Source organism: Hemiscyllium ocellatum, chromosome 10, assembly GCF_020745735.1.
Source record: "Hemiscyllium ocellatum isolate sHemOce1 chromosome 10, sHemOce1.pat.X.cur, whole genome shotgun sequence".
NCBI classification, from domain to species: domain Eukaryota; kingdom Metazoa; phylum Chordata; class Chondrichthyes; order Orectolobiformes; family Hemiscylliidae; genus Hemiscyllium; species Hemiscyllium ocellatum.
The window spans coordinates 9,147,414-9,168,555 of NC_083410.1; the positions used below are offsets into that span (position 1 = coordinate 9,147,414).

The window sequence follows — 21,142 nt, forward strand, 5'->3', positions numbered from 1 at the left end:
GGAACAGGAGTCCCAACAAGTTCATGGATACAGCTGCAATGAACCTGCTTTGCCCAAATTCTTGCACAATGTAATGGAAAAACATCTTTTCATGTCCAACTTAAATAGAAAAGGAAGTTTCCTTCACTTTATTTTTGTTTCTGATTTAAAGCTGTTTTTTATTTAATGAAATGCTGTGAACATTAATAAAAAGTGCCACTTTATTTTAGTTGGAAAAAGAAGTCTTAAACACTCAAAAGGGCCATACTTCAAATGCAAAGAATTTGCATTTACTGCGTCAATCTGTTTCACATCAAATGCAAAGAATCTAAAACACTTTTCTTACAATAATCCATTTAAATAAAGTACAAACAAGATTGTAATATTGAATAAGATATTAAGATTCAATTTATAGCATATTGAATGCTTTTGTCAGTTAAAGTAGACTGATTGATGTGTATCTCTGCATGTACACAATGTCAATTGACTGATCAGGTTGAACAACATTGTGCAGAACGTCTTACTTACATGGTTAATCTCATTTCCAAATGTCAATCACAAGCGTATTTGTAAAGGGCAAAGTAGGTGCACAATAATCTGAAGATCCATTGTAAACAGGCTAATGCTGCACAGGAACCTGACTAACAAGCTTTCTTTACATCCTTCATTAACGGACCAAAAAAAAATCAATGCTATTGAAAACAGAAAGAACTCTCCTCCAGCATAGGACCGATTCTGCTGTGTTGTGCTACACTTGGACATAGATTAGGATAAAATAAAAGCTTGTACTTATTTTGTGCTTTTAGTAGAATGACTATTTCAACTCACTTTGATGATCAAATTTAGAAATAAGAGTAGATCATCCAGCATAGAGTCAATTTTCTATTTTATAAAATGCCTACGATGTGGAAGCAGGCCATTCAGCTCATCAAGTCCACACCAACCTTACCAAGAGCATCCCACCCAGACCCACCCTTCTACCTTGTCCCTGTAATCCTGTATTTCCCATGGCTGATCCACCTAACCTGCACAGCTTTGGAGTGTGGGAGGAAACCAGAGCACCTGGGGGAAAACCCACGCAGACGTGGAGAGAACGTGCAAACTCCAATCAATTAGTCACCAGCGGCTGGAACCGAACCTGGGTCCCTGGTGCTATCAGGCAGCAATACTAACCACTGAGCCTTTGCGCCATCCAATTAAATAAAAAAAAACAAACCTATATTGATATAGCACCTCTGTGATCATTCTGTGATCTTAAAAAGGAGGTGGAAGCAGAGCCTTTGAATCTTTTTAACGCAGAGCTACACAGATTCTTAAATAGGCAAGTGGATGATGATTGGGGAAATGTGGAGTAACCCTCATGTAACTGATAGGTGGAGCAGGCTTGAGGGGAGAGTGGCCTACTCCTGCCACAAATTTGTCTTTTTGAATTGATTTATTTGTTATCCTGGGTATTTTGTTACAAAATACAGTGAAAAGTATTATATAGTGCTGCCACTCTCCAGCACCACCTTAAAACACAGAAAAATAAACCAAACATAGAATATAAAGGCAGGAAAATAAAGAAATAAAGACCAACTTTATAATCCTTCTGGTTAAGTACTCCGTCATGGGCCTGATGGACAGGCGTGAGTCCCCTTCACCATGCTGCAACCTCATGCACAAATGTCACCCCTCTTCGATGCCATCTTGCCCCCAATGACACCCTCGCCATTATGAGTTCTCACTGGACCTGGCAATGCCACCGGGTACCGCAGTACCCCCATACTCACCTCTGCCGCAGCAGTCACGAGTCAGCACTAGGACAGCTTCATTGCTGAAGAAGCCACCAGGAACCCAAACTTACCTTCCACACCGCCGCAAGTCTGCACATGACTCACATGCTGTCACCAATGCTGTCACTGCAACTGAGCTATTCAACAAGAGGTAAGTAAAACAAAAAAGAAAAGAACAAAAAAGAGAGAGAAATGAGAAGAAATGAAAAGAAAAGCCTTTGGAGTGGACAAGGCCCAGCCTCTCAAGCCCAACTCCACTGCCTTCTTATTGATGTATATATTTTGTATATATTACTGACTGTTCGACACCCGACTCACTGTACCGAATAGTAGAATTTTAAAAACATACACTAAATTTTCCCAGTCTTTTCCATATATCAATACAAAGAAAACTAGGCCATTTAGTCCCCAAGCCTGTTCCACCATTTCATTATTATCACTGCTAATTTTTTTTTAAACTCTAACTACCTGACTTGGTCCTTGTAACGCCTAATCCCCTTGACTAATAACTAAGGCTGGGTGAAGAGACAGGCTTTAGTGGGAAGACTGGACGATATACAGAATCAGGTGTGGGGTACAGAAGTTGGGACTCTACTCTCTGGAGTTGAGAAGAATGAGAGGGGATTGCATTGAAACATATGGGATTCTTAAGGGGCCTGACAGGGTAAATGCTGAGAGGATGCTCCTTCTCATGGGACAATGTCAGAATAAAAGGATACCAATTTAAGACTGAGGTGAGGAGGAATTTCTTCCCTCAGAGGGTGAGTCTTTGGAACTCCTTGCCATAGAGAGCTGTGGGGGCAGAGTCCTTGTGTATATTTAAGGCTGAGTGATTGATTCTTGATCAGTGGAGAAACCAAGGGTCATGGGAAAAGCACAGGAAAGTGGACATGAGGAATGTTGGATGACTCATGATCTTATTGAATGGCAGAGCAAATTCAAGCTCCAAATGTTTACTCATCTCCCTTTTCCTTGTGATCTTATTGCATTACATAGAAAATGCAACACAGCAACTAGTAATCTGGGAACAACAATATAATAGTGATACTAGTCTTCCATATTAGCCATTCACTTAACATGTTCCTGTATCGATTTGTTCCCACTCCAACTTTGAAGTAAACTTATCCTTTAATTTTATTGTAATCTCTGTTCAGCTACTAACTCTGAGGACAATTCACCCCCACTCCAAAGACGACATTTTGCCTGTTGTTTTTCATAAATCTTTTAGATTTATTCTTACAGCTATAAGTCTATGCTGTAAAAGTCTCAACCAGTGGAAACTGACTGAGCCAGATTAGTCCTCCTTCACGTTTAAACACTTAGATTAAATTGTTTTTAAGGATCACTGCATATTTGACCCTCCATTATCAGGCAAAAGTGAATCAGATTTGTCAAAATGATCAACTTGCTGATTGATTCTTAAATCCTAGCAGATGGCAAATAATATCAGAGTTTCAACTCCATCCCAAGCCAGTGATCCCCACGATAAAAGCCTGTGTCCATATGTGGACACCAGACAGAAAGAGCAATCATTCCACTGTCGCTGTGTTTGCATTATGATGGAAATCTCGGTGTCAAGATTTCTTAGAATTTACAATTTCAGCAGGAGCCCCTGCTGCAAAAAAATTTACAATAGTTACTATTAAGGCAAACAAACTGATGCAGTACAAAGAAGACTCATTCCACAAATCCTTCAGTCAATCAATTCAACAGACTACATTTCCTTAAGTGGACAAAATCTTATGGCATGATTTTGCACAATGGCCAGTGCATTCTTCTTGAGTTCCAATCAGTAAAACAAATTATTTATATTAAAACAGCAATTACATTGCAAAAGTCCTTTATTAGTTATAAAGCATTGCAAAAAGCACAGCATAGGTCATCCTAATTATTTTCTGTTTTGTAATTAAAAGCTAAAAAGATAATAAAACTATCCTTAATATCCTAAAGCAACCTCTCTGCTGATTTTATCTTCAAGAAAGGTCAGGGACTGTGTGCAACAGCATTGGGGAAGGAAACAGCAGTGTTAGGGAACAAGTTACCATGGGTCACTCCCATTATAAATAGCTGAAACTTGGTTTTTACATTGAGTTCTGTTTAAAAAACAAAGAGAAATACTATTGACTGTAAATGACCACAGGAGGATCCAGTCTGGTTAGTAAAATGGAGGGAATGATGGAATAGTCTAATGGAACATTCATCAACTCCAGCCTCCCCGCTACTCTTGACCCACTCCAATTTGCCTATCGGACGAACAGATCTACGTCAGACGCCATATCCCTTGCCCTTCACTTTTCCCTAGAACATCTTGACACCATTACAGCTACCTAAGAATCCTACTTATTGACCATAGTTCAGCCTTCAACACTATTATCCCCTCAAGACTGATTACTAAACTTAGTGATCTCGGACTAAGCCCCACTCTCTGCAATTGGATTCTCAGTTTCCTGACCCACAGGCCACAATCAGTGAAGACTGGGTACAATATTCCATCCTCACTAACACTCAACAATGGAGCCCCCCAGGGGTGTGTACTCAGCCCCCTACTGCACTCACTGTATACCCATGACTGTGTCGCCAAATACCAGACTAAGTCATTTACAAGTTCGCTGATGACAACACCATAGTCGGTCGAATCTCAGATGGTGATGAAACAGACTGTAGACGGGAGGTGGAAGACCTGGAAAAATGGTGCACTGAGAACAACCTAGCTCTCAATGCTGGCAAGACCAAGGAGCTCATTATCGACGTTCGGTGGGATGTTACTCATGCCCCCTCCTACACATTAACAGCACAGAGGTGGAATGAGTGGAGAGTGTCAAGCTCCTGGGAGTGGCCATCCACAACAAACTTTCTTGGACTCTTCAAACGGACGCACTGGTTACAATGGCCCAATATCTCTTTCTTCCTCAGGCAGCTGAGGAAATTTGGCATGCTGGCAAATACCCTTGCCAACTTTTATGGGTGTGCCATCGAGAGCATTCTGTCTGGATGTATCACTACCTGGTATGGCAACTGTACCATTCAAGATGGGAGATGGTTACAGAGAGTGGTGAACTCGGCCTGGCCAATCACAAAGGCCAACCTCACATCTATAGAATCCATCTACCAGGCCCGCTGTCAAGGAAAGGCCGCCAGCATTCTCAAAGATCCATTCCACCCTGGCAATGTTTTTTACAACCTCTACCATCGGGGAGAAGGTACAGAAGCCTGAACACAAGCACCAGCCGGTTTCAAAACAGTTTCTACCCTACTGTTGTTAGAATATGAATGTACTCTCATACTCTTAACATTTGCCTGTACCTGTGTTTTTGTTTTTGCTGCTGTTTACCTATTATTTACTATCTACGCTACTTAACTCTGTGATCTGCCTGTATTGCTCGAAAGACAAGGCTTTTCACTGTGCACGTGACAATAAATTCAATTCAATGGTCGTGGTGGGATTCAGTATCAACTTTAGAGTCAGACTCTCTGATCAAACGTACTGCACTAAATATATTTTAAAATAATCAATATAAAAATGCTTTCATGGAAGCAGAGCTTTTAATACGTTTGAGAACATCAATATCCCACTTTTCCTCTCTCATATCTTTTTTAGATTACCATTTGCGAGATACAGTGCTTTTGATATCAAACATCGCAAACATGATTTTGTATTAGTTGCTAGCATGAGTGAGAGTTATTGGATAGCAAGAGGAAGAAGTTAATCTTCAAATCTTTATTCCTGAAAGGACTCGATTAAAAGATTGTTAAGCCTGTGGAGAAATGTCTGTCAGGAGTCTACTCGGTTTTGTTAATACACTGGAATTCTCTGCTACTGAATAATTTCCCAAAGCGAGTGATGTTTCAAAATGATAATGTCAATTACAGATATATTTCTGAACACAAAATCTTCAATTTGTTGTGGTTAAAACCTTCCTCGAGGACATCTCCATTGATTAGTCGGGAAACATATTTGCTGAGGTCCAGAGCACCATTTCAATATTCTAGGAACAAATTACTGCCGATGCTGCAATCTATGCTGAAAACAACAAATGCTGGAGATCACAGTGGATCAGACAGCATCCGTGGAGAGACAGCAAACTAACGTTGAGTCTAAATGACTATTCCTCGCTTCATACATTAATTTCCATAAACTCTCTCACCCCTTTGTTATCAGAAAGGAAATGTTAAGATTAATGAGTCTCACCAAACAGAGTAACCAGTTACTCATCCTCTAAGGACCTCAGGGCACTTGCTGCATGTAAATTAGCTGCTACAGTTGAGAATTTTTTTTATATTTGTTAATGGTATGTGGGAGCACCATTATTGTTCATCCCCAGTTGCCTGAAATGTTGTCTGTGAGCAATCTTCTTCAAACACTGCAGTTTTTCATGTAGGAGTACAGCAACAGTGCTATTAGAGAGGGAATTCCAGGATTTTGACCCATGACAGTGAAGGTGCAGTGATATAGTTCCAAATGAAGAGGTGTGAGACTTGAAAGGGAACATGCAGTGGGTGCTGTTCCGGTGCATTTGTTGCCCTTGTTTTCAAAGTCATGGATCACAGAAACCCTACAGTGTGGAAACAGGCTGTGTGGCCCAACAAGTCAATACCGAACCTCTGAAGAACAACCCATTCAGACCCTTTTCCCTACCCTATTATTTACCTTGACTATGGTACGTAACTTACACATCCCTGAACACTATGGGCAAATTAGCATGGCCAATTCATCTAACCTGCACATCTTTGGATTGTGGGAGGAAACCGAAACACCCAGAGGAAACTCACGCAGACACGGGGAGAATGTGCAAACTCCACACAGGCAGTTGCCTGAAAGTGGAGTCCCCAGCACTATGAGATAGCAGTGCTAACAACTGAGCCATCATGCCGCCCCAAAAAATTAAGATTGTGGCTTCTTAAGGAACTTTGATGAGATACTGCAGTACATCTTGTAAATGGTACACACTGCCACTGTGCATTGATGGTTAGGGGAGTGAATGTTGAATGATGTGAATGTGATTTCGAAGAGTGTGTTGCTGGAAAAGCACAGCTGGTCATGCAGCATCTGAGAAGCAGGAGAGTCAACGTTTCAAGCGTAAGCTCTTCATCAGGAATGATATTGTGGATGTGGTGCCAATGAAGTGGGCTATTTTATCCTGGATCATGTTAAAAGTTCTTAAGTGCTGTTGGAGTTGCTCTCATCCACACAAGAGGGGAGTATTGCATCACACTCTGGACTCATGCCTTGTAGATGATGGACAGATACTGGTAAACGGAAAGCAACTTTCTCACTACAGAACACCAGGACACCAACTTCTTCTGTCCTGAGGCCAAGAGGACACACCACCTGAAACCACAACCACCTCGCTTTGTTAGAATTGCTCCACCTAGTTAAGAGATTTTCCCATTGATTCTCTTTGACTCAAGTTTTTCTTGACAACACGTGGAGTGAACTGAGTTGGTTCAAGACTGGTATTTGAGAAGCTGAGGTCCGAAGGATGTGATTGGATGGACCGTCCACCTGGTACTGCTGGTTGAAGACTGGTGCAAATACTACAACCGTGACTTTCACACTGATGTGCTGGGCTGTAACTTCATTGAGGTTGGGGATATTTTTTAGAGGCACCAACTTCTGTTAGTGGCAGGGCTTAACTCTAACCTAATGTTTATGGGATCACTTAGTATCACTTGAATCTACAGTATGCCGCTTTCACTGTTGGACACGCACAGGCCATCTTGTGCTGTAGCTTCACCAGTTGGCATATTGCTTTAAGCTATACACTCCTGGCATGTCTCCCTATCCTGTTTGTTGAACCAAGACAGTAATTAAGTGTAATTCATGCTGTCTGATGATGGCCTGTGCAGTTCAGCTTTTCTGCCCCAGTTGATGTCTCTCCTGTATTAAACTGACGGAAATTGGCAAGGACATTCGATGTCTTCACCATATTTGACACCATTCTCTACCTAGTACAGGCTGTGATCCTCACCAGTGAATCCAACACAGACTCAAATGTCAGTAAACTTAGGTAAAGCAAGGCTGCATCATTGCACGAATGCTCTCTTCTATTTCACTTACTACAACATCCCACCAAATATCCATGAAGCTTCCTTGAATAGAACTTGGAGCTTCTCTACAGGATGAGTAGCATTGCTTCCAGTCCAGAAGTCTGGAAACAGGCCATAAGGCCCAACGAGTTCACAATGACCCTCCGAAGATTATCCCACCCACTCTGTTACTTTACATTATCCTGACTGATGTACCTAACCTACACATCCCTGAACACTACGGACAATTTAGTATTACCAATTCACCTAACCTGCACATCTTTGAACTGTGGGAAGAAACCGGAGCATCCGGAGAAAACCCACGCAGGCACGGGGAGAATGTGCAAACTCCACACAGTCGTTCGAGGCTGGAATCGAACCTGGGTCCCTGCCACTGTGAGGCAGCAGTGATAACCACTGAGCCACTCTTTGTAGAGACATTTGACAGAACAGGTCTACAGTTAAACATTAAGACAAGGATCCCCTACCGGAGAACTCTCGCTGCAAACACTGACCCCAACTATTAAAATTCATGGCCACTGGACAACGTGGAAGCTCCTTTTCAGAGAAGACAGACATTGACAATGAAACTCAACATCACTTCCAGTCTGCCAGCACAGTCTTGGGTCTTTTGAAAGACAGCATTTGATGACTAAGATCACAAATCTGACATCAAACACAATTTACAGGGCAGTTGACAGACCCATCCTGGTAGAAAAGCACTGGTGTTGCCTCTGCAAAACCTTGCAAACCCAATGGCAAAACAGGTCTCCAATATCGATGTCCTCCCTCAGGCTAACATCTCTAGCCTTGAAGCACTGATTAACCACATTGGGTAAAGCAGATCATCCACATGTTCAATTAAACAGAAAAGTTGAAAACAATGAGAAACACACGAAAGTGCAAGTTCTTCAAAACGCCATGCGACTGTTCCACAGATGTGACTGCTCGGCCACTCAGGACCCACAACTCCAGAGTGGGAGAATGTCATCTTCCATCTTGAGACAGACTGCCAAAGGAGAAAGTATTGCTGAGCAGTTGCTGCTTGACAGCACTGTTCATGACCCCTTCCATCATTTTACTGATGCTTGAGAGCAAACTAATCAAACTGTAATTTATAGAATTGGATTTGCCCTGCTGTTCATGGACAGAACATATCTGGGCTATTTTCCACATTGTTGGACAATTGCCTATATTGAAACAGCTTGCCGAGATGTATGGTTAATATCAAAGCACAAGTCTCAGCATCATTTTTGTCGGGGTCCATAACCTTTACACTGTTCAGTACCGACCCGGGCTTCAAAATTAATTCAATGGTTTTGAAGCACTTTGAGACAACAAAGGAATGTTGATGCTGGTATACCAATGTAACTTTTAAAACATAAACAATCCTTAGAATTAAGATTCAAAGGTTCTCCTATTACTTGGGCACATAACAGTGGTCATGATGCAAGATTTAACCTTAAATCACAGGCACATAACACATTTCTGGATCGTAATTGTACACGATACTTGCCTCTTCAGTGAGCTCTCCGAACACAGTAAGGACATCGTATAACAGGCTGGAGGTGTAGAATGATTTGATCATGTTTCTGTGAAAAACAAAATTTTACTTCAAACTTACAGGAATAGGCTCTAAATCCATATTACAACATTGATTTTTTTGTCTCCTTTTAGCAAAGATATCCCCTTATTGCTGATCAGAACTAGGACACAAAGAAAGGGCACTAACTTATAAAAAAAAATTAGAAGAGGGCACTGATGGGTTGGGCCATCATTCTCATCGAGATGCAGCATGAATGGTTAACTGCCAATTTTAGTTCTTAGAAAAGGCAGACTTTGACTGGTTAGGATGCTGTCATAGAAATATAGCACGAGATTAGCAGTCTCCATGATCCTTCTTTGTTTTGGAATTAAAAGGTGCAATAAATTTTAAAAATTCTTATCTACATAAAACAGAGCCCTGAGAGTTAATATACGTAATTTATGACGTGCACAAATGCATCAAATTGGGGGCATAACTGATACACCACTCGCATTTACTGTAAAGCAGCAGTGCAAAACAGTTTCACTTGATGCTCAAGTTTCTGCGATATCTTCTCCTTGTGCAGTAATCAAGGGTGGAACTGGACCCGCTCAGGGTCAAGAGTGGGGGGCAGAGGCTCTTTAATATGTTGTTACAAGTGATGATTTAATCAGGGTAGCTCGACATTATTGCATGGAATAGTTTTGACATACCTCATCTCAGCATGAAGCTCAAATTGTAACAGACGGCAAAGGTCATATTCATGAGATTACCAGAAATCTTGTAGTGTATGGACTGTAGGAATCCCAACGTGAATGAATATCAGTCAATGAATATGGGTTTTTGGTAGATAGGAGGTGAGAACTTAGTGGTAGACTTCTAAACTGACACACTAAGCAAACAAAGCTTGTTCCATTGCACCCATCTCATTTCAGCATCATCTGGAATTTATTAAACAGTGTATCTTGGAAGGGGAAAGTCTCTCAAAAATTTGAAGAAAAGATTAAGTTAGGTATCTCACATTGTTACAAGTGAATATATCCGTTAAGCTATAAAAGGTTGTTTGTCTAGCACACATGTGTAAGGTGATACAAATTTTAGTGCCAGGAAGGTAGACAAATATCCCAACAACTGTCAGATTGTATCAAACAATACTCCCCAGTGACTATTTGCAGTTGGCAGCATGCTCATATGTCCACAATTAGGTATGATTCTGCTATTGGACATTATTTATTAAATAATCCATGTTGCATAAAAAATAAGTTGAAAATGTGTTGCTGGTTAAAGCACAGCAGGTTAGGCAGCATCCAAGGAATAGGAAATTCAACGTTTCGGGCATAAGCCCTTCATCAAGCCCTGCATAAAAAATAACCCCAGAAGTTAATTTAAGACTATCAGTCAGGGTTGCGGTGTTGTGCATTTACATATGCTATGAGCTACATATTCTATTTTAAATGTTAGGTAGGCAAAAGAAATTTTTACATATATTGTCTTTATATATTGAGTTTTTACATATATTGAGTTATAGAGTCTGCCAACTTTGCTGCATTCCCACAACAACACTAATCAGTCATAGTTTATCTTCCTAGTCTAAGAATGAAGATTGACAGTTAGCTGTTCCTATTGTATCTCCATGCTATTAATGACCCTACAAATCAGTATTGTCTCCTGCTGCTCAAATTGGAGTTCCTTGTCTGAAGTCTGGTTTTGGTGCCCTAGTTCTGATGAGTGCAAGACAAAAACCTTTGACTTCTTGTCTCCTTACACCAGTGTTTTAAGTTTTATAATATCAAGCGATATTGACAGAATTGCTGAGGTCTCCAGAAAAAGACCTTTCAGCCCACTGAGTCTGTCCAATCAAAGTAACCAGCTAACTAGTCTAATCCCATTTTCTAGCACTTGGCGCGTAAGCTTTGTATGCCTTGGCATCACAAATGGACATCTGAAAATTTCTTACATTTTATGAGGATATCAGCACCTATCACTCTTACAGGCAATCTGTTTCTGAATTCCACCAGCACTAGATGAAAAAAAACTTCACTTTCCATAGAGCTATACATCACGGAAACAGGCCCTTTGATCCAACTCATCCACACGGACGAGACATCCGGATCTGACCTAGTCCTACTTGCTAGCATTTGGCAATATCCCTCTAAATCCTTCCTGCTCATGTACCCATGCAGATGCCTTTTAAATGTTGTCATTGTACCAGCCTCCACCACTTTCTCTGCAGCTTGTTCCATACACGTACCACCCTCTGCCTGAAAACGTTATCCCCTCAGGTCCTTTTTAAGTCTTTCCCTTCTCACCTTAAACCTATCATGCCCCTCATGATTTTACAAACCTCAATAAAGTCACCCCTCAGCCTTCGACACTCCAGAGAAAAATAATAACCAGCCTATTGGACCCCTCAAACTCAAACCCTCCAGTCCTGGCAATATCCTTGTACAAAGGAACTTCAACTATCCGAATATCGGATTATCCAGCAAGATTGCAAGGTTCCGATGCTCGGCTAAACTATGTTATCCGAAATTCAATTATCCGGAATTTGTTTAACCAAAGGAAATACTTCCTGCCTGTGTCCTTTTGACAATCAAGGTTCCTCTGTAAATCTTTTCTGCAAATCTCCTCCAAATCTCTTGACCCTTACATTAAATCTATGCCCTGGTCATTGATCCCTTCACCAAGGGGAGAAGCTTGTTCCTCTGTACCTTGTCAAAACATTAAATTCAAAGTTTAAAATTATTAGATGGATGTTTTTTAAAATCACTTTTATTATTTCTTCCACATGGCTGATCTAATCCTTGCCATTGCTAGTTAAGATTGGACATGCATTGCAAGTATTCTTGGAAAATGAATGTAAAATAATAGATCTGTTGTTCAACAAGAACACTTGTGCAGTGAGCATCAAACACCTGCACACAAAGTATCACTGTTATATTATTAGTTTATATAGTCACGCATCAACTCTGTCTGAAAACCCAACACTAACGTTTCTTTCATCGGTTTTCAGGATGTGGTCAACATTTCTAAGGCTATACTTCTCGACTGGGGGGACCCTGTGTCGACCACAGATTGAAGCCTCATTTAGGCCAAGCCAAGCAGGGTTTGTGGGTTAACTGCTTATTTGCATCAAAAACCATCAACGAACTAGTGAGTTTATCCTAATAGGAATCCATTTTAATAAAGTAATAACTAAAAAAATCTTTCGCATTGCTGATCCCTGCAATCGTTCTTAGGAATTGTTTATTCCATATACATTGGGATTGATAAGGTCATACATTCTGAACAGTTTAGAACCATTAGAAATGTCTGGATACACATTAACTAATGTTTACAGAGGAAAAACCTAGTGGTGGTGGTCTAGGGTACACAAATCTAGCAATTTATTTATTTTGGTAGGTTACCATGCAACATAATCTATATTTTTCAAAAGGAAAATGAATGCCAGAACAGGTTTTCCAGAACACATTTTCCTGACCATCGCTGAGAGAGATTTGGGACACAGAAACAAACAATATTCTTTTTGAACTGTTTTCAACATTTTTGAGCCAACTGGTATTAAGTGCAGTCTGTTGCCTTGTTTACACTATATTTTCCTTAGTTCCTGCATGTAGCAATACAATGGATTTAAATCAGTGGGATGGTTGTGATTTCCCTGTGCAGTCAGCCAAGTTACTGTCAAAATCCTTTGAAAATTTGTCTTATCAGAACAAATATCGAGCAAAGAGTATTCAGAGTGCCATTATAAACACTCAACAGTTGTGACGGACAAATCTGCAGTGGCTAAAATACTTGGGAGGTCCTTGCCTGTTGGTTTGGCATTCATTTTAAAATAAATTCCTATTGTCTCAGCTGGCATTCTAACCTCTGCATCAGAAGAGTGTTGGTTTAAACTCCAGAATGGATTGGAACTCAAAACCAACCGTGAGACCTCAAATGAGATGCTGGAGTTCTGAATTGTCCGATGTGTCATCCAACAGACAAAATAGGCAGCTGAAGCCCTTCATGTGGTAACTTAAAGGACAATACTGGATTTCCTGGTGTTCTGCCTAACATTTCTCTCTTCAACAACAGCAAATACAAGCTAATTGGTCATACATCACTTTGTAGGTTCATACTACATGCAAAAGGCTGACACATGCTTTCAAATAATTAATTTGATGCAAAAACACAGCATCTCTCCCAAGCACACTGGCAGAAAAATGAAGCCATGATGTGGAGGTGCCGGTATTGGACTGGGGTGGACAAAGTCTGAAGTCACAAGATACCAGGTTATAGTCCAATTGATTTATTTGAAATCACAAACTTTCAGAGTGCTGCTTCTTCATCAGGTGAAGTGGATAGATAAATGAAGGCCAGCTCTTTAGGTATCATAAAATCATAGAATCCATTGAATGTGGAATCAGGCCAATCAGCACATCGAGTTCACACTGACCTTCTGAAGAGCATCCCACTCAGACTCACTCTCCCTAACCCTATAAACATGCATTTCCCACAACTAACCCACTTAGCCTGCAGGTCCTGGATACTATGGGTAATTTAACATGGTCAATCTACCTAATCCACACACCTTTGGACTCTGGGAGGAAATCAGCATCTAGAGGACACCCATGCAGAAACAGTAAGAATGTGCAGACTCCACTCAGAGAGTCACCTGGGGTTGGCACTGTGAGGCAACTGTTGCTAACCACTGAGCCACTAGTGTCCAATTGTATCATTTTAGCATGCATTAAAATCAGCTCACTTTACTTTGTACTAGATGCTCTGTGTAGGTGCACTCAATGTGGACTTTTAAAGAGCTGGTACAGCCATTGTGAGTCCTTGCCCTCTTGCACCCTGATTGATGTTGTGGTGTTGTCTACAAGATGATTTAAAAAGCATCATTCACATGGTCAGTCAGCTTAACTATGCAAATTATGATGTCAATTGTATAGTTTGTAAGGAGGACATTAGATTGTTTTGGAAGTACAGAGGAACCTCGATTACTGGCACACGATTAACTGAACTTCAGATCATCCGAACAAGATCGCAAGGTCCCAATGCGTGGCTAGCTATGTTATCTGGCATTCAATTAACTGAACAAAATACTCCCTACCTGCTTCCTTCCGAGGTTCCTCTGTATATAGCTTATTTCTTATAATCCCTAAAGGGTAAATGGTTCATTTGGCTTCAGGCTACTTTGGTCACTTTCTCATATGCATCAGATTTGGGCAGAAAGTCTTTTTAGTGTTTGCTGCTGTTTACTCTTCAACCTAGATTACAGACATACTGCGAGACAGTTCATGTAGCGCCCTGTAACAGTGCACTTACATTGAAGTGTTGGTCATGTCCATTACATAGTTTTGACACTGTGCGCAACAAAGTAAGTGCAGCAAAGTGGGGTGTGAACGATGGGTACTATTTAATATGCATCCCGCTACAGCTTCAGAGCTAGGTCTCAGGTCACTGCCACTCCTTGCTTACATTGATCTACCCTTCATAGACAACAATCTTACAGTAGGAGCAGCAATCATTCAGCCCATTGCGCTTGAACTGAATTTTTGAAAGAACAATCCAATTAAGCCCAGTGTCTCAGTTCTTTCCCTATTCCTCTGCAAATGTTTCATTCTCAAGTATGCATTCAATTAAGTTACTATTAAATCTTCTCCCATCCTTTCAGGTTGTGCATTCCAGATCTTAACAATTTGCATGCAAAATTAAATTCTCATTGATGCTATACCTTTTTAGGAGATTATTTTAAATTTGTCCTCTCTGGTTACCAAACCATGTGTCACTGGAAACAGATTTCCCCTTATTTCCTCTATGAAAATACTTCTTAAATGAAAATAATTTTTAAACGCTGGCATTAAATATTTTGTTAGGCGTCTATGCATTTATATCAGAACGGCGCTAGAAGTTCAAAAGTGTGAACTATGATTCACGCTTCTGAGATGAATGTGAACACGCAAGCTTATTTTGCACAACAAATTAATTGGAGACCTTGTTAAAGCTTCTAAAAACATCAGAAATGTTTCAAAGGCCATTTCTGGGAACCCTGCAGGGAATCTGAGCCCTGTGGGAAGGGCTAACTAAGTGAACACTTCTTTCTCTTTTAGTCCCTCTCATTAACTTATACTCTCCAGAATTCGCACTCTCCATGCAACACCACAAACAGCTTTCTCTTTCCTCCCGTTTAAACTATACAAGGAGCCATAAAAAGTCTAAATTAATTTAAAATTTAGAAACCTGGATTTAGTTACAGCAGATTGAAGGAGCCAAGAAATACGTCTTGCTAATAAAAATGTGGACTGTGCTCATTAACTGGGATTCCTTGCTGTAAATAATTTGTTCCATCAATGCATCCCTCCTCCTTTCTAAGCAACATCCCACCAACTAAATTTTCAGCCTTGCCATTGGCCATGCTGGACTTAATTTTCCCAGAAACACACTTCTGTTCACCAACATTTCCCTTTTACGTATCTCCCTGCACTGTTTTTAACCAAGGTGGCAGATGGTTTGGCCACCTTGATCCCTCTCTCTGGAATTCTCTCTCTAACTTCACTCTGCTTCTATTTTACCTTCCAACACCTACCTATTCTCCTCATTTCCAGATTTCAACATGGCTCAGGTTAGGCACTTGCATTCTCCTCTCTTCCACATGAAGCACTTTGGATGATTCTTTGCACTCAAAAGTATTGCATAATTGCAAGTTGTCATTTTCATCTATCAACCATACCATCAGCATCAGAAGTTAAGATACACAGGTTGATTCAGTCAGTACTTCACTATTTTAAAAGATATAGCAGGTTGTCTTCTAAAAACCTGACTCTAGATTGAAGTCTAGTTTCAATGGACTAAAACTGGTATCAGCAACATAACTTGTGCACCACAATTAAATGCCCAAAATGCTTCACATGCAGCAATGAGCCATATCTATCCTTCTCTTCAAAAATCAAACATGTTAAAAACATGTTAGCAATCATTTTTAATTGTTGGTGATGCAACATCATTACAGAATAATGTACTGCTGTAGCAGTATGGTTTGGACTTAATTCCCCAAACTCTTCAAGTTCTCAATCTTGACTTTATAACTGTGAAGGGACAACACTTATAGAGCTGTCTCCTATGCCTACCTTCATGTCACTGCTGAGAAAAATTTGACCACAGATCAATTATTCAGTCACCAGACAAGATTTGGACCAACTGCAAGTGTGGGATCCCCAGGGACTTTTGGAAACAGAGGCAGAATCAAGTTCTCACAACAGTGCAATGCAGAAAAAAAAAATGAACTCGAGGCCTTCTACTTTGCTGTCAGAAAATTCTCTCTTCTCATCAATGCCCATTCAACTGAAGACATAACTTTTTTCCTTGTGACACCTATTCCCCCTATCAGACTCAAGATCAGATGGCATATCTCGTCAAGTGGCTCTCTAAGAATTTTCTGCATATGCCTAAATCCATAGACATGTTGTTCTTGAAAATGATACAAATTGGTTTTGGATGCACAGGTGATTGAATCCTTGAGAACCCAAGATACCTCCTCCTTGTTTTATGCACATCTCAGACAGAGAGAGAGAGGACGAAACATCTGTTACTGCTGGTACTCAGACTGGTAGAAGAGACCATTTATTTCCCTACACAAATAAAAACTTGAAACTACTCATTTCTTACAACTCTTATGGCTATCTATGTTACTTATGGGCAGGGACTTTACAAGTCTTGGAAGAAAAGCTGCAGCTGGCTTCTTCCAAACATTGGAATATTGCACCACTTACGATGCCATGTTGTATCAATTTTTTTTCTTTTTAAAATAATGTATCGGTGGACTCACTTGTGAAATCTTCCCGCACGATCTTCAGTGTCTGCGTACAGGAACATCTTATAGGCATAGTTCTCAATGTGGGCATTCCCCACCACATCCTGTGTAATGGATTCATGGTCACCCAATTGCTTCTTCATCTGAAAGGGAGACCACAAAAAAAAGTGACTTTAATACCACAACAGCAGGTTTTTTTCAGGTACAATTGCAATTTCTTGACAGAGAGGTGAAGAGCTTTGGGTGGAAAGGTTTTTGGCTCTGAGTGATTTGAAGTGAAATGTTTCCTTCCAGCAAGTTGCAAAAATATAAATTGCTTGGTGTTACATTAGCAGTGATCCCTAATTTACCTAGTATTCCCTCTAATTCTCAATAACTACAAGACCTTAGCCTTGCACCATGACCAAAAGGATCGCTATTCATTACTGAGTAGCAGAAGGCATCACTCAACGAGCATGGTTAATTATGAACGGATGTGGCATTACGTTTGGATCTAAATATGCTATTAGACTCATAATTTTTGAATGGATCGAAACCTGACCGTGCAAAGAGCATAAATTGCAAGCTCCACCAGGCGTCCTTAAAATTCTGGTGAAGTTTAACAGCCCATAAAAGTAGCCCTTCTGAGCTTTATAAGGACTCCAACAGGAGATGGGATAGAGAATCGTATTTCAGAGCCTGCCTTGGAAGTGGTACTTTCAAGTAGGAGGTGAGGCTGACATTTTCCATGTAGTTACAATTAAACTTTTTATTTGCAAGCAAAGCTCTCGCATCAACCAGTGTTAAACCATAAGTGACTTCGCAATAAAATGGCAGAATTAGCAAAACAACTACAATGCTATATTTCTCATGTAACCATTGCATTTCATCACAACAAAAGGGAACTTTTACATAAATAATTATACTTATGAGGTTTCAATCTTGGAATGATGCTAATTGAGAAATGCTGTATTGTTTCTGCATATCATTTGAAAGATTTTCTTTGAAATAATCACAAGCTTACAGAAAGTATTTCAGATGACATTGCATGTACATTTGAGACCTTCAGAACTCAAAGGATCCATATTACTTGACAGTATAACTTATTTCAAAGCTCCTAGCCGAGTTAAATGCAACAACTTCTAACAAGCCATATTGCCATAAACTCATAAATTTCTTATCTTTTGAATGATAAAAGCCACTGGTGAATTGTACCAAAATAGTAAACAATACCATTCTGTTAGGAGGGAATTTGAGACAGGACATGAAGCAGATGTATTAGAATTGCTTTTTTGGGCTGGAAAAGGGGAAAACAATATTAGAGTTCCCATTTCTAGTGGAGAAGCAAAAGCTGGAAGCTGGAAATTGGAAATAAAAATAGAAAGTCCTGGAAATATTCAGCAACAGTGGAAAGAGAACTGGATTTAATGTTGGAAAGCCATGCTAACAAAAGGTCATCCACCTGAAACATTAACTGTCTTCATTTTCTGCAGCTTCTGACCAATCTTGCATATTTCTGGCTTCTTCTGCTTATCCAATTCAGTACAGCTATCCAGTCACTCTTTCTTGATTGAAATGTACATATAGATATTGAGTGAAGAGCGATCTGCACTTGAATTCAACTGCACTTCAACAACCTACAAACACGGATATCTGCTGCTGGAGATGCAATCAAGGATTGCCAATAAATGAATTGAGGGAAGCAGTATTTCATCTGATCAGGGCATTCATGACGAAAACTTGTTGAGAATTGAAAATGAAATGGTCACGAAATGACTTGAAAGGAAAATCTTCAGGGAACATCTAGAACAGAAGAGCTTTAAAAATGACCAAAAATATTTAACACAACTGCAAATTTCTTGCAATAATGCAACATTGGGTGATACAGGCATGAAATCTCAATAGCTGCCTTCACAAGGTTAAAGACATAATTTCACTGAATGATGGCTTGACACCTTTATCCTATTTGGAGAAAAGTAATTGAATGATTAACAGATCTTTGAACTTGCTCTCTCAGATCCTAATAAGTGTTCGGTGTGGTTGGGCTGGCTATGTGCACCCAGCTTGAAGAAGGAACAATGCCTAAACCTTCTCCTTGGCAAATAAAAAAACAGAAACATATTGTTAATGGGCAGGTTACCAATCATAACAATCAGGGATTCAGGAAAACTACCCACTGAGGCGAGATATTTAGATCTGGAAATCATAGAAAACTGACTTGGCACAGACTCCTCCAGCCTGTCATCAGTATTCTAATATCCCTTCATTCAATAAGGTGTCGCAATAGCAAATCCAAATATAAGCAATGAAAGATAAGCGAAAGTTGGATCCCACTTCACAGAAACTGAGCCTCAATGTCTCCTTGGAACAAAATTATAATTCTAACTGAAAAGTGTTGACTCATTTTCACGTTATTTTCTCTCCTCAGCTGTGCGTTAGTCAGGTGCAATTTAAGTGCAAGACATTTTGTCGCTCAAAAAGCAACTTCCAAATTGTCATGGTGCAATAAAGTGACTTGTGAGATAATGAGGGAGACTTGAAAAGCTGAGAGCACCAGATTTTCTCTGTTGGCAAAACAAAAGGACGCAGTACTGACAGTTTCACTGCAGCCCTTCTGATTTACTTCAAAATTATAACATGCCCTCACTCGTGCTGGAATTAGTTACAAACTCTCCAGACTGTCCAGAAGTTTCCAGGATTAAAAATTAATCATTGTGAACAACTGGAAGAAAAACAAATTGCACAGTTAGTTAAAGTGCATACTTTTTCCATTTACTTTGAACACTTTTGTTTATTTGTTATATAAAAAATTAGGAGATTGGTGAGGGGCAAGAGAAAAAACGATCGTTTGATTTGACAGTCAAGAATCACTAAGTTATGAATGAATTTGTTGGGTGCCCAATGTTCAATGGTAATCACAGAGGCTTTTGCATAAAGCCAGTCAGTTGGAAACAGGGCAGAAACACAGTCCGAAATCTGCAAAAATAGCAAGATTGTGCAGATAGGACAATTGGGACCACGTGGTAAAATCTCCAGGAATGAGGCCAAGTAAAGCCAACTTGCCATCTGGATTATAGGTTCAAGAATTGGAACAGGATCCAAAGCCATATGCCTTCAGTTCAGACGAGCAAAACCACCAACTGAACCAAGCAAACATTCTACTACTAGTAACGCTTTAACAAATGGACTAGGCTCTCAAATGGGCCATTTCCTTGCACTCCATCACTAAGTTCGATGCTGATGCAGAAAAAAAACGACCAATTCATGTGTATAGACAATGGTGGAGCAGCTCCAAGGAAATTGTTGAACTCGGTGTCATATACAAACCCCATTTCTTCTTTATTTCCTGCTCGAAACGCCACTAAGTAGAGGAGTGAGTCAAGGAACACACTGTCCCTTTTGGATTACAAGGTACCCTTGACTGTTAGACCATTGGACAAAATTAGCACTAGCTTGCCTGGGTTTATAACACTTGGGGCAGTCAAATCTGAACGAAAAACAGGCAGGAAATGACAAAAACCATGTAAGAGACCCTGGTGACTTTTGAACTCCTTGCAATAAATTCAACTGATACTCACGTATCTTCCTTGGTTAAGCAAGTCTCATTTCAGACTGTAGATGGAATTATTTGGTGAGGAGGGATGGGAAGAAAGAAATAAAAAAGATGGAACAAATAAAATCTTACTCAACAGGAGAAAACTCATCTCAGAGCTTATTTAGACTAGCCTGCTTGATTGGCATCATATAAACTCAAGAAAAATTAAGAACTGTCTGCAGTGGTTGAACGGGACAGCTCACCACCACCTACTCAAGGGCAACTAAGGATTGCCCACAATTGCTGGCCGAGCCAGCTGGGCCCACATCCTGTGAATGAATTGAACAAACAAGCTGAACAGAGCCAGTAGGAGGCAGCTCTTAGAGGAACTGAATTTTTTTTGGTGTGAGTGATATTTCTATCTCATTCACACCACAGTGGGGCACAAACAACCAGACATTATTATTTTTCAATTCATTCTTCCTTTATTCTTTCATGGAATATGCAATCACTGGCAAGGCCAA

The 21,142-nt window shown here is 40.1% G+C and overlaps 1 protein-coding gene across 1 annotated transcript in view; it reads right to left on the bottom strand.

Annotated features, from left to right (window-relative positions):
- The window catches only part of vta1 (vesicle (multivesicular body) trafficking 1), a 171,468-nt gene that overhangs the window by 69,922 nt on the left and 80,404 nt on the right, over positions 1 to 21,142 (bottom strand). Inside the window, exons 3-4 of the mRNA XM_060831227.1 lie at positions 17,120 to 17,247; positions 9,298 to 9,373 (exon numbers count right to left, since the gene is read on the bottom strand). Coding sequence (XP_060687210.1) covers positions 9,298 to 9,373; positions 17,120 to 17,247 — 204 coding nt within the window. The remainder of the gene's footprint in view (positions 1 to 9,297; positions 9,374 to 17,119; positions 17,248 to 21,142) is intronic.